Source organism: Hakea prostrata, chromosome 6 (assembly GCF_041222555.1).
Source record: "Hakea prostrata isolate BN-2017 chromosome 6, UWA_Hpros_2, whole genome shotgun sequence".
In the NCBI taxonomy this organism is placed as follows: Eukaryota; Viridiplantae; Streptophyta; class Magnoliopsida; order Proteales; family Proteaceae; genus Hakea; species Hakea prostrata.
The window spans coordinates 24015559-24028384 of record NC_142605.1 but is presented as its reverse complement, the minus strand read 5'-3'; the positions used below and the strand labels follow the sequence as shown (position 1 = coordinate 24028384).

The following is a 12826-nucleotide window of genomic DNA, read 5'->3' as shown; positions in this document are numbered from 1 at the left end:
TCAGTTTTGACCTAAAATTGTATTTGTCACCCTTGACAGGCTTCCATTTATTGTGTAAATGATTATCAAACGGTGGAGAAAGTTGAACTAGACATGTGGCCTTGTGCCCTTTTCTATTTCTTTTCTTCAACTTCAAAGATCTTCAACAAACGAGTGAGGTAGAGACAATTTGGTATTGAAATAACCTTCTACTTGGAAATATGTTACCACTTGAAAAAAAGGAAATAAAAAAAAAAAAACATAAGAACATTTTGGTCATAATAATGGTGACGTGTATTTGGTTTTTTGAATACCATAGGGAGGCAAATGTAAAATATCAACTGTTTTAGGATTAAAATTGACTTTGGTCAAGCTATAGGAGGTCCAAATGAAAATTACCCTTAATTATTATTATTTTGGTTGTAATTAACAGGGAAAACCTTCCACAACCAAAGGTTATCCATGTGATGGTTTGAGCGGTTGGTCGCATGTAATGTATATGAATATTTCATCTGACAGTCAATGCATGGTTGGTATAGTAGTAAGATCCATACTTCTCAGTGGAGAGTTTATGGGTTTGATCCTTGTGGATGACAAAGCTCCCCCTGGAATGTAATCGAGGTGGGCACAAACTGTCCAGATGAACGTTAGATACCAAAAAAAAAGAAAAAGAATATTTATTTGAAGATATAACAATGGAAGATGATAATAGTAATTCACAATTTCATTAAAAGTCTGGATTTTTACCCACATGGAGAGGAAATTTTTTAACTCACACGGCTGAATTTTTGACACATGTCCAATTCACGTTGATATGGTTATATTCTAGTCATTTTTTTTGAAAAAAAAGATCTTGCTTTGATATTGGACAATTGTTAAGAATTTAATCATGTATGCTGTAAAATTTCTTCCCCAGATTTGCACTATTTTATAAAGGGGAAGATATTGTTGTTTGATTGTGTGGGTTTTGAACCATCATGAAGGTTAATGAAATTGCACATGGGGTTATTAATATGGATAGGTTTTGTTGATTTCATAGAGCATGAAATGGTTAATTTTGTATGCTCCTTTTATGTAGGAGTTATTAGACTAAGAAAAATTTCTTTTCCTTTTTGTTGATTAATGAAAAGGAAATGGATTACAATTAAATGATTGCTTAGTTGGTAATGACCAGCACTTCTTAATGAAGAGGTTATGGGTTTGACACTCCCCGTGGTATATGTTTCCACCTTTTAATATAAAGCTACCATTTCCAATAAAAAAGAAAAAGAAAAAGAAAAAGGGAAAGGAATGATGTGGGCTATACCAGCACTTTCGTGAGTCTCTTTCTCACTTTCCCACACACATATATAAACATATATGAGTGCAAACTAGTCATTATATTTTCAAATTAACAAATTCCCGGGCTTAATGCATGAAAACAATGAGGAATTAGCTCAACTTAATTTCACTTCACCAAAATTTGAATCACTATGGGGTAAGCTTCAGTCTTTAAGTGGTCAAAACAATACACTATCGCTAATGGATTGTTAGGCTGGCTATCACTAATGGATTGTTAGGCCACCTTATGCATGCTTAGATTACCTTCATTCCAATTTTGTGGTCCTTTCCACTATTTTGTCCATTCTGGATTTAATTACTTATTCCTGTTGTGTCACTTGTCTAAGTGGAAGTCAGTCAGAATCTGCTTCAGATATGAACCCATTTAAATACCTTCAAGCTTCTTCACCAGTGGTTGGCATTTATGCTTACTAGAGTTGGACACTAGACAGTAAGAATTGTTTGGTTAACTGACAGTGCTCAACCTTGTGACCTGCTCTGGTAGCAAAAGCGGCAGTACCAGTCTCCTCCAATGCATCTTAAACCTCTTACAGGAACAAAGCATCAATGGGCTAGAGATCAAATGCATGAGCACACATCAGTAAGAACATATATATAGGTGATAGCACCCCTGAATCTTGAAGAAGTAAAATTAAAGGAAAAGGTGGCAATGTGTTCTTAGCAGCAATAGCTACTATTAAAATTCTCAAAAAAGAGTACTGGTTAGAACTTGAGAGTTGCAAATGAATCCAAAGTTTGCATCCACTGGGTTTTCTACAGTTGGATTACCTAGCTACAAAAACTTGGTATCAGAAAGGAAATTTTCTTTAGTTAATGTCAGCTTTTCTGAAAAAAAAAGAGACTCAACTAAATGAAGGAGAATTCCCTAATTGCAAATTTTCCGTGGACCGAGCGGGAATACCACAATGGGGAGTGTTGAGTAATCATAAACAGTGACAAGAGGAGAGTTGCTTTGAGACCTTGGGGTGGCGGCTGTTGATCTCTCCCATCCAGTGTAGGAAAGATTTCCCAAAAGGCTGGATTTGCTATTTATCAGTATATTAATTATAAACCATCATCTTACGTGTTTATCTCTCTTTAATTCTATTTGAAAGATAAGAGATTGATTAGTTCTTTACCAAAAAAAAGAAAAAAGGAGATTGATCAGTTGAGAAAAATGACTACTTTAAGGTAAAATTTAACAGTGTGAACAAATTTTCATTATTGGAAGAAATTTGGTGCCCTAAATCCCGCTCAATAGTCATTGCTGAGGGCTTGCTTAGTCTCCCAACAACCCCATAGATTTGTATTTTAAATCCCTGAATCACATTCTAAGTCTGTAACGAGAATGAACAAAGCGCATGCAAAACAAGTCTGTTGGGGTTAGGGCATGTCTGATGGCACATATATATGGTTCTATTGCAACATTCATGTACCAAATGACCTTCTTGTAGGATCCCTGACAATACTCCAAATGAACCACTAACCTAACACCTTAGTCCCATTATACAAGAACCACCAAAATTCTTCAAAGTTTGCTAAGTAATTATGAGAACATTTTTGGGTTGACTGGGTGGACCAGTTGGTTTATTCAATTCATGCCTTTAGATACTGTGTGAATTTGACATCTTGATACTGCGTGGTCCATAATCAAACACAAATAGTGGCCAATGGTTCAGTCTAATTGAACCATTCTATTTATGGTCCATGATTTTGTTCTGAATGCAAAACCATTAAATGGTGCCATTTGGGTCGTCCAATCTCTAGATTCAACCCAGTCCTCGCACTAATAACAAAGATAAGTCAATGGAAGGAGAATGAGAATAGAATATTTATATTTACATGGTTTATACATCTACATTTGATTTATGAGAACAGAATATTTACATAGTTTATACATCTACATTTGATTTTTAGTATTCTATTATTACGATTTGATGCATTTACAAATAATACAAAAAAAAAAAAAGTAATAATGTAACCAGTTATAAAAGAAAGATAAACTCCAGTCACATTAAACATTATTATTTATCGCATGGTTAACAATTGTCGTATCACATATGTGTTTTTGTTGTAACACCAAAGCAACAAACAAGTGGAAGAAAAATAAAAATAAAAATAAAATTAGGTTTTTCCTTTCCTTCACTCAGTTAAGATTATTAGGGTTCTTTAACTAGGTCTTCTAATGATAATTAATAGTTATTAGTCCCGCTTACTTAGAGTGACCTTCATCCCATACTTCATGTACAAAGTTAGTGCCAACTTTGGTATCACAGGGTGATTCTCCACCAACTTAACCTGATACCTGTAGAGTATTGATGCAGCAACAAACTTCATCTGGTAATAAGCAAAATCCTTCCCTAAGCAAAGTCTTGGTCCACCATTAAAAGCAGTGAATTTATATGCTGATTCGCTGGAAAATCGCCCGTCTCTCATCCATCTTTCTGGATTAAATTCTCTGCAATCCTTTCCCCATAAACTTTCCATTCTTCCCATTGCATAAATAGAATATATCACCTTCTCTCCTTTTGGTAGCACAGTTCCATCAGGGAAAACCTCATCTTCAATAGCCTAATATTCAATTTGCAGTAAGCTTATATGTTAATGAATTAATTGAACTACTTTTCTTCATGTGACGAATCAATTGAAAATATGGTATTTGATAAGACCTTTCAACTGATTACTAATTTATTTCTTATATACATGCATGCATGTATATGAGGTACGGATGTAGATACGTAGAGATGAGTAGGGTTTAATTACCTCTTTATGATCCACAGGGACAGAAGGGTATAACCTCAAAGCTTCTGATAAAGCTGCTTGCAAGTACTCCATCTTCTTCACTTCTTCTGATCTGAACACAAGAGAGTCCCTACCTTCACCCTTGTCAGCATCACTTCTCTGATCAACTATCCCTTCAATCTCTCTGAGAATTTTCTCTTCAACGGCTGGGTTCTTGTAAACTAGCCAGAAAAACCAGCTTAATGCAACAGATGAAGTATCACGTCCGGCAAGAATAAAATTCACACATATATCACGTAAGAACTTGTCAGAATATGGCTTCCCTTCATCATCTTTTAAGCCCATGAAGGCTGTTAGAAGATCTGACTTGGGTTTTTCCCCTTCCTTGAACAGAGAAAGCTCTTTCTTTCTAGAGCGAATAACCTCGTTAGCGAACTCATCAACTTGTTTAATGGATTTCTTGAGCTTCTTCTCTGAACCCAAATTGAGAAACCTCATAAGTTTCCAGAGAGTTGAAGGTAATATGAATCTCAGTGTTGTAAACTCTGTTGCATCTTCAAAAGCTTGAGCAAATGGAATTTCCGGCAAGCCAGGACTCAGGCAACCTGGGTCGACCCCAAAAGCTATCATACAGACATTATCGAATGTAAGCCTCAAAAGAATATCTTGAAGGTCTATGCAAACAAGCTGTGTGATGGATTGCTCAAGAACGGGTAGAAGACGAGAATGGACAAGATCAAACACTGAAGTTGCTGTCAAGTTTCGAAACTCGGCAGAATGGAACTCAAGACTCGCCGTCTTCCGTTGCCGGCGCCATATTTCGTCGTCGGCGTTAAATATTCCGTCACCAAGGAAATCTCTCATGGCTGACTGGAAATAAGGACCTTTAGGAAAATTAGAGAATTTGGTCTTGAGAAGATGCTCTAAATTACGTGGGTCACTGGTGATAACACCCTGTAGGGTAGTAAACCGTGGACCTTTAAACCTAAAAGTGCCGTTGGTACGGTTAAGTATGCCGGAAGTCCATTCATAGATATTGCCACGAACAGCTAAAATCAATGAAGGCACCATACCAACAACTGGCCAAACTGGTAAGCCATGCTGTTTTCGTTGCCTAAGAGAGTTAATGATCACAAAAATGGCGATGGAAATGAACAGCTCAGTTGCTCTAATCTCCGGCATGAAGAAAATTTGCCGTGAACTCGCATTGTTGGCGAGTTTGCCGGAGAAGACGGTTGTTTGGTTGGCTGAAGAGTTGATCATGTTGGAGCGATGGGTTTTGCTTGCTTGATATGAGGAGGAAGAGAAAGAAGAAGAAGACAAACAATATATATAGCTAGCAACACAACTGTTTGATCTTGTTGCTAAAGATGGTATAGCTTTAACAGATCATGTGTTATAGGTTGGTAGAATACAACACATTACCAGGTGTTGCTTGGCGTGAATGAGTTAAACCAGGAGGGTTTTGAGCTAAAAAGAAAGGTAAATTTTGTGACTCGTGAGTTGTGACCCTTAAACTACCAACCTCTTTGCAGAATTTTGAGCTAAAAAGAAAGGTAAATTTTGTGACTTGTGAGTTGTGACCCTTAAACTACCAACCCTTAATCAAGCTAAAATTGCTGTAAAAGGAAATTGGAAGAGAAGCCACGCTAAGGCTTGTGGAATTGGAATTTGACCATATCTTCTCTGGGTTTTAAATGAACGGTTGATGAAATTGAATTGCTGGAGATTCTGCGAACCGCTTCATTTTTTGAATTGGACTCTTGGGAGGATGAGATGGGATTTTGACAAAATTGGAAATGTGTTAATCTGTCTAGTCTTCAGTTTATCTGTGTGGGTTAATTTTGGTTTAAGCAGTAAATTAAAACTGAATTCAGTTTCAATCTTGCGAACCAAAGCCAATCTTATCCTTTATTCTCTGATCTTCCCCAGGAATCCGCAAAACAATTCTACACCACCACCAACACAAAGAAGACATGAAACGGAGTAACAGATTCATCAAAATGTCCTGTGGATATATTTTTTTCAAGGGATTTTTGGATTTTTTTTTTTGTTTTTATGATTTTGTGTGTGAGTGTTATAACTAAATATGACAACTGTCATGAAAGCTAAAGGTGAAAAGTGTATTTAGATTGTAACCTATTTCTTTTATAGCAAATAGCTTAATATGTTTTTCAGATGAATCACCCTAAACCATCGTCTTTTTTGTGTGTATCTTCGTTTCTGCATTTTATTATGTTACTTTGCTAACGGAGAGAATCAATCTCTGCATGAATTATATATTAACAAAATTATATATAATAATGTGTGGCCCCTGTCTCACCCTCCAAATTGTTGAAAAACAGAAAAAGAGTGAAGATACATCAGTGTAAACCCAATTGAATTTTCATTGGTTATGTTATTTCTCATCCAATGCAGATTTCAGTAATTTTCATTCTGTTTTTCTTGGGTCTTATTTTTGATTGGTTTTGTTAGGCTTTTAGCTTTAGGTGTCAAATCCCTCTAGAATGTCAGCAATGGCTCGAACTTGAAGGTGTTGACAACCAAAATGAACGGTCCAGATCGAAATGCAAGAACACAAATTCACATGAAAATATAAATAATTGAGCATGCCTGAATAATGAAGATATAGAATGTCCTTTTCTAGCAATTCTTATCAACAGACTCACCTCCCAATTCTTATCAACAAACTCACCTCACAATTCTTATCAACAGACTCACCTCCCTTGTCTCGTTCATTTTGGGTAGCTTTCACCTCCAAGTGTTTGCTTTAAGGGCTATAGATCAACTGAGAACAAAGCATGCATAATTGTGTAGGTGTCACTAGGTGATAGTGAAAGTATACCACGAACTTAGGATAAAAAAAATTAAAAAAAAAAAAAAGTTTGCTTTTTGTGGCTAATTTTACTTGTCCTTATATTTATTCTCTCTCGTGTTTACCTAGTGGTAGGTAGTTAGATCCTTTGATGAGTGTGCTTTAAGCTATGATGATTAACATAGAATTTGTTTTATCATATTTTTGTTTAATATGAGTCCTTAATTCAACCTTATATGTGTTACTATGTAACTGTTACTATGAAGCGTTTCTTTTGGAATATTCGCGGTATTGGTAATGCGTCTGGGAGGAGGGTTCTTAAACTTTTGTTAATGACTCATCAACTAGACATTTTGCGTGTCACTGAACCAAAAGTGGATGTCAGTAAGTGCCAAATTCTAATGGTTAATAGTTATCAAATGTGAGGAAATGTGTATTGGGAGCAACTGTTGTTGCGGGTGAGCGAGGTTGGTTCCTCTTAAGGTTCTAATTGCTGTACTTTTTTCTTTTTCTTCTTCGCTTTATAAAATGACCCTTTTAGCGAAAAAAATTCAAGCTTATATGGAAAAAAATTATGGAAGAATTAGTAATGGGATTTCATACGAAACTAACGAGAGGGTGGGAGAAGTAGGGGGCCTGTGGTTCCATATTCCATCAATCATAATCGAAATTAAAGAAAAAGAAAAAAAGAATTCGAGTCATTTTATTTGACACTAGGTCACATCTGATGTGATCCTCAAATATGTTAAATGAGAACTCTTAGTGGGTTGTCAACTACTAGAAGCCATGCATGGCTAGGGTGAAAGGTAATAGACATGGAGGCGCTGGAGAGTGTGTGTTTTATGTGGTTCAGTCGAAGGATTGCATTCTAAATATCTAATTTTCTGAATGGGCCTAGAGCAAGACACTACAAGAGATAAGACAAGCCAAATTGTAGTGGGCTTGACAATTGGACAAAAAGTTTCAATTTAGTCAAGCCCTTCTTGCTAGTTAAAACCTTTTGCAGCTGATCTAGCCTTGTGCCTTTCAATGGAACCATCAGCTTTTTGCTTGATGCGAATAACCTATTTACAATCAATAGTAATATTAGGTGTCACCCCTCACCTAGCTGTTATCATACTTACCCAAATACTCGTGGATGTGATCCATAACCACAAGGACCTAGGTTTATAGTCAATCGTAACCACACCATACACAATAGCGTAATAAAAGAGCGAAAGCTTAAAAGCTATCAAATATAATGCTATTATAGTTATCCAAAATAAAAATTAGAGTCAAAGTTAGCAGAAGTCTAAAAGAGTTCTCGTATCCATGAAAAGAGTTTAAATGTGTGTTTAGCGGTATTGCTTGACAACCAGATAGAAGATCTAAATAATCCCAACGAAGGCAACCATGATCTTAATCAAGTTTTCCTAGATCTCAAGATGGCTAGACTCCATAGGAGCAGTCCATGCAAGGGCACAATTCTCCATTGTATCCTCACCCATTGATTTGTTGCAGGGCTCTGTCGGAGTTGAACTCTTGGAAAATGGAGTCTTCATAACCTGTCAAAGAATCTAATGAAAAAGTTTCCTCAAGGAATAAGTTCCATAGAACTTAGTGAGATCAACAAAATTGCATATCGCACATTTAGCACATGTGTCAAACATGGGATGTAAAGGCAAATGAAATGATGTAGTACATATATGCAAGTCTGCCCCTTTAACTCTAACCAGTGCTAGTCTCTATTGGCAGACATCCATTTAGTCGTAACACTAGCTTCCTCTGGGTAGTCTCGTCACTCTGATCCCTCGCAGACTGGTTACCTTTGTTGGGATCCCGCGCTATAGGGGGTATAGTCCTCAACCACTTCCATGGCTGGGGGTTAGGGCCACACTCTCTCGCCACACCATTGGTATGAAAAATTGGTGTGTGTTAGGGATAAGCCTAGCCCAATGTAAGGTTATCTACATCTCATACTACATGTGGTCCGAATAACTTCCCTCATGCCTAGTGCCATGTTGGTCCGCATATCTATCTCCACCTAGGAATGTTATTCCTCATGGATTGGCTATCTCTATAGGATTAACATTTTGTAACCTATGGTCATCCAGATATGCTAAGGTGGACACTCTCATGTTTTCTCACAGACTGTATACCTATATTGGGCAACCACAAGCCCAACCCTCAACATATGCAACCTTACCACTGCAAGATATGGCTGTGGGCCTATATCTCATCACGGACTGGCTAGCTCTGTTGGAAGCCCACAGTATCCGGCCACTGCTATCACGGGTCACTCAGCTTCAATGCCTATACCGAATGAGTAGTAGCATGCAAAGGGGTAACCTAGTCATGCATCTCGACACCTGAAGTAATGCACATAATCTCTATGTGAATGCAAGGACACCAAGGGTAATGGACGAACCCACAACCCCGGGTAGATATGCATGTATGCACAACCTCCTGATTCCCATCACATCATAATCACAATTCATAATTTGAGATGAAATAATTAAATGAACAACATAAGTAAGTAAATTTATGTTGCCACCCATGCATGCATGCCCTATGACATCAAGCACAAGAACACACAAACAAGCATAATAGCATGAGATAGAACATGAATTTAATATGCAAATATATAACATTGTATCCCTCACCTATCATGACGTTAGTATTCCCCAAGAGACCAAATTGTGCCCAAATAAGAAGCCAAATAATGACTCCAGACCTAGAAATTATAAGGAGAATATAAGGGTTAACACTTGGGATCAAACCACACAAGCGCCAGACAACACCACCCCATCGGATCTGAGAGGGGCAACTTGGTTCACACCTCATTGTATCCCCCACCTATTATAAGGAGAATATAAGGGTTACTTCTCATACATGACGATAGACTCAATTTTTTAATAAGTGCTCAATTGTATTGGCAATTTAATGTTTTTTTATGGAAAAACATATTGTGAGCCAATATATATAAAGGGCCCCTAAACTAGAAAGCACATCAAGTCAGACACCATCATTCTAGGGTTGTTAGGGTTCAAAAGAATCCTTTACATTGTTTTGTTATATTTTACAAATATCTCTAGTGGGATCAATGGCAGTAGGTATACGAAAAGATACTCACTTCAACATTTATTTTATTGCATGGATTTAGATTTTTCATGCTTATTGTTTTGCTTAATCTCTTACAACTGCACGTACCACTATATTGTCTTCCAAAAGATTAAGGAAGAGGCTAGGGATAAGAAGGTTAAAGAGGGTTGCATGGCATGGATTATCAAACTGATTTGGAAGATTGTCATGGATCAAAAGACATGGGTTTTTAGGATTAACAGTTGATATCTTAGGTAAATTTCCATTTGGATTATTCCCCCGAAATTCAACCTGGACTTGGAGAAAGATCCCAAAACATAACCATCTTGTCCTTTATATACAGTCCTGCATTGGTGATAGATCATCACTTATCTTCAAAGCAATAATTGGGATTTTCTTGGTGTCTTCATCATGACATGAAACAAAATCCTATCCATGTTGATACGGACAGGGTGATGGTTGAGCTGTGTGTTTCAGTTTTCTCCGCTGTGTATTTCTTATCTTTATATCAAGGAATAAAATTTTGGAAGGTTGCGATGGCTTGTAGAGTTCTGGGGTTAGAAACAGAAAAAGACATATCAGTATGTAGTTTAGCAGAATCTAAGAAGGGTCTAATGTAAATTGCCTTACACTACTTCTAAAGGATATTGTTTAGTAGTCAGGATTTAACAAGTGAACACTTGCCTATGATCTTCCCAGGGTTACAAAGAGTATCCTCTAGGAAGGTATCAACATAGATTTTTCTTGTTCTAGAATCAATTTTTTTTTTTCTTTTTGGAGCAAAGTACTTGTATCTATCTTAACTTTCATTGATATAAAACACTACAGCAAAGGGTTGCACTCAGATATCCAAGTATCTATTCACCCACCCAAAAAAACAAGGTTTAAGTGGTTAATTAGGAATACTAACATGGGGAAAAGTTTGGTAAAACATCCTGTTTTTACCTAAAATTGTATTTGTCACACTTCACAGGACTCCAATTATTGTAAAAGTGATTTTATGCATTGGAGAAAATTGAACCACACATGTTCCTTGTATTCTTTTTGTTTCCTTTCTTCAACTTATTCAAATGCCGAACAATTGGAGTAATCTTCTAACTTATATACTACCAGTTAAAAGAGAGGGAAAAAAAAAAACATAAGGGCATTTTAATAAAAAAATTGACGATGTATCGTCAGAGACAAATGTAAAATATCATTATTTTTATAAAATAACTTGGCTCAGTTATAAGAGGCTCAAATGAAAATTGCCCTTATTACTAATTTTTCAACTTCTTTTCTTTTTTTTCTGTAACGAGCACAACTATAAGGTTATCCCTTTTGCAACCTAGCAAAGGAATATGACTGATTTGAGTGATTGTGCTCATGTAATATTGAATGGTACTTTTTCATTTGACAATATAGCAACAGAAGGTGATAATGGTAATTCACCATTTTACCAAGGGGAGATATTGCTGTTTGGTCGTGTGGGTTTTGAACCAGCATGGAGATCAATGAGATGGTACATGACTACATGGGGGTAATTAATATGGATTGGCTTTTTGATTTCATAGAGGATGAAATGGTAAATTTTGTATGCTCCTTTATATGGCTTAGACATAGTAAGTAGCAGCACATTCACTATTGGATATTCACCAAAATATGTTCATGTCATGAAAAATTTCCTAGTTGCAAAATAAACCATGAAGAATCTAGTAACTGTTGCAATTAATTTTGTGGGCGCTTCTGATCAAATCAAACAAAAAACATAGCTCCAGCATAAGGTGGGGTCCTCTCCTGCCCCTTACCCGACAGCTTAATTTCACTTTCACCAAAATTTGAATCACCTGTGGGGTGAGCTTCAGTTTTTAAATGGCAAAACAATACACTTTCACTATTGGATTGTTAGGCCACCTTATGCTCAGATTACCAGAATTCCTATTTTGTGGTCCTTTCCACTATTTTGTCCATTCTGGAGTTAATTCCTTAGTCCTGTGGTGTCGCTTGTCTAACTGAAAGTCAGAATCTGCCTCGGATGGGAACCTATTAAGTGCCATCAAGCTTCTTCACCAGTGGTTGGCATTTATGCTCACTGGAGTTGGACACTAGACAGTAAGAATTCTTTTGTTAAATGACCGCTGCTTAACCTTGGGACCTTCTCTGGTAGCAAGAGCAGCAGCAGCACCACTATCCTCCATTGCATGTTAAACATCTTACAGGAATAAAACATTAGTGGGCTAGAGAAATGCATAAGCATACATCATATATATATTGAAGAAGTAAAAAGAAAAAGATGGCATTGTTTTCTTAGCAGCAATAGCAACTATCAAAATTCTCAAAGAAGAGTACTCGTAAGAACTTGAGAGTTCCAAATGAATCCAAGGTTTGCATCTACTGGGTTTTCCACTGTTGGATTACCTACAAAAACTTGGTATCAGAAAGCAAAATTTCTTTTGTTAATGTAAGCTTTTCTGGAAGAAGAAAAAAAAAGACTCAACTATGCGAAGGAGAATTCCTCGACTGCAAATTTCCGATGGACCCGGGGAGTATACTGCAATGTAAGAGTGTTGAGGATTCATAAACAGTGACAGAAGGAGAGTTGTTTCAGAACCTTGGGATGGTGGCTGTTGATCTTTCCCATATGGTTAGGGACGATTTCCCAGAAGGCTGATATGCTAACGGTATATTGTAAACCATCATCTTATGTGTCTATCTCTCATTGACTCTTCTACAGAATCAGAGAATGATCACTTGGAAAGAAAAAAATTATTTCACGATAAAATTTAGCGATGGAAACCAGTTTTCATTATTTGGAAGAAATTTGTGCCCCAAAATCCTTTTAAGCAGTCCTTGCTGATGGCCAACATAGTGTCCCAACAGCCTGGTAGACTTGTCTTTTCAATCCCTGAA

The 12826-nt window shown here is 36.8% G+C and overlaps 1 protein-coding gene across 1 annotated transcript; it reads right to left on the bottom strand.

The window, feature by feature from the left end:
* Positions 1-3296: 3296 nt before the first annotated feature.
* On the bottom strand, positions 3297-5719 carry LOC149012770 (cytochrome P450 86B1-like). The gene is made up of 2 exons (XM_089159502.1): positions 4063-5719; positions 3297-3870 (listed from the first exon to the last, which is right to left on the bottom strand). The coding sequence occupies exons 1-2, from the start codon at positions 5302-5304 to the stop codon at positions 3502-3504; spliced, it is 1611 nt and encodes a 536-aa protein (XP_089015628.1). The 5' UTR covers positions 5305-5719; the 3' UTR covers positions 3297-3501.
* Positions 5720-12826: the final 7107 nt, after the last annotated feature.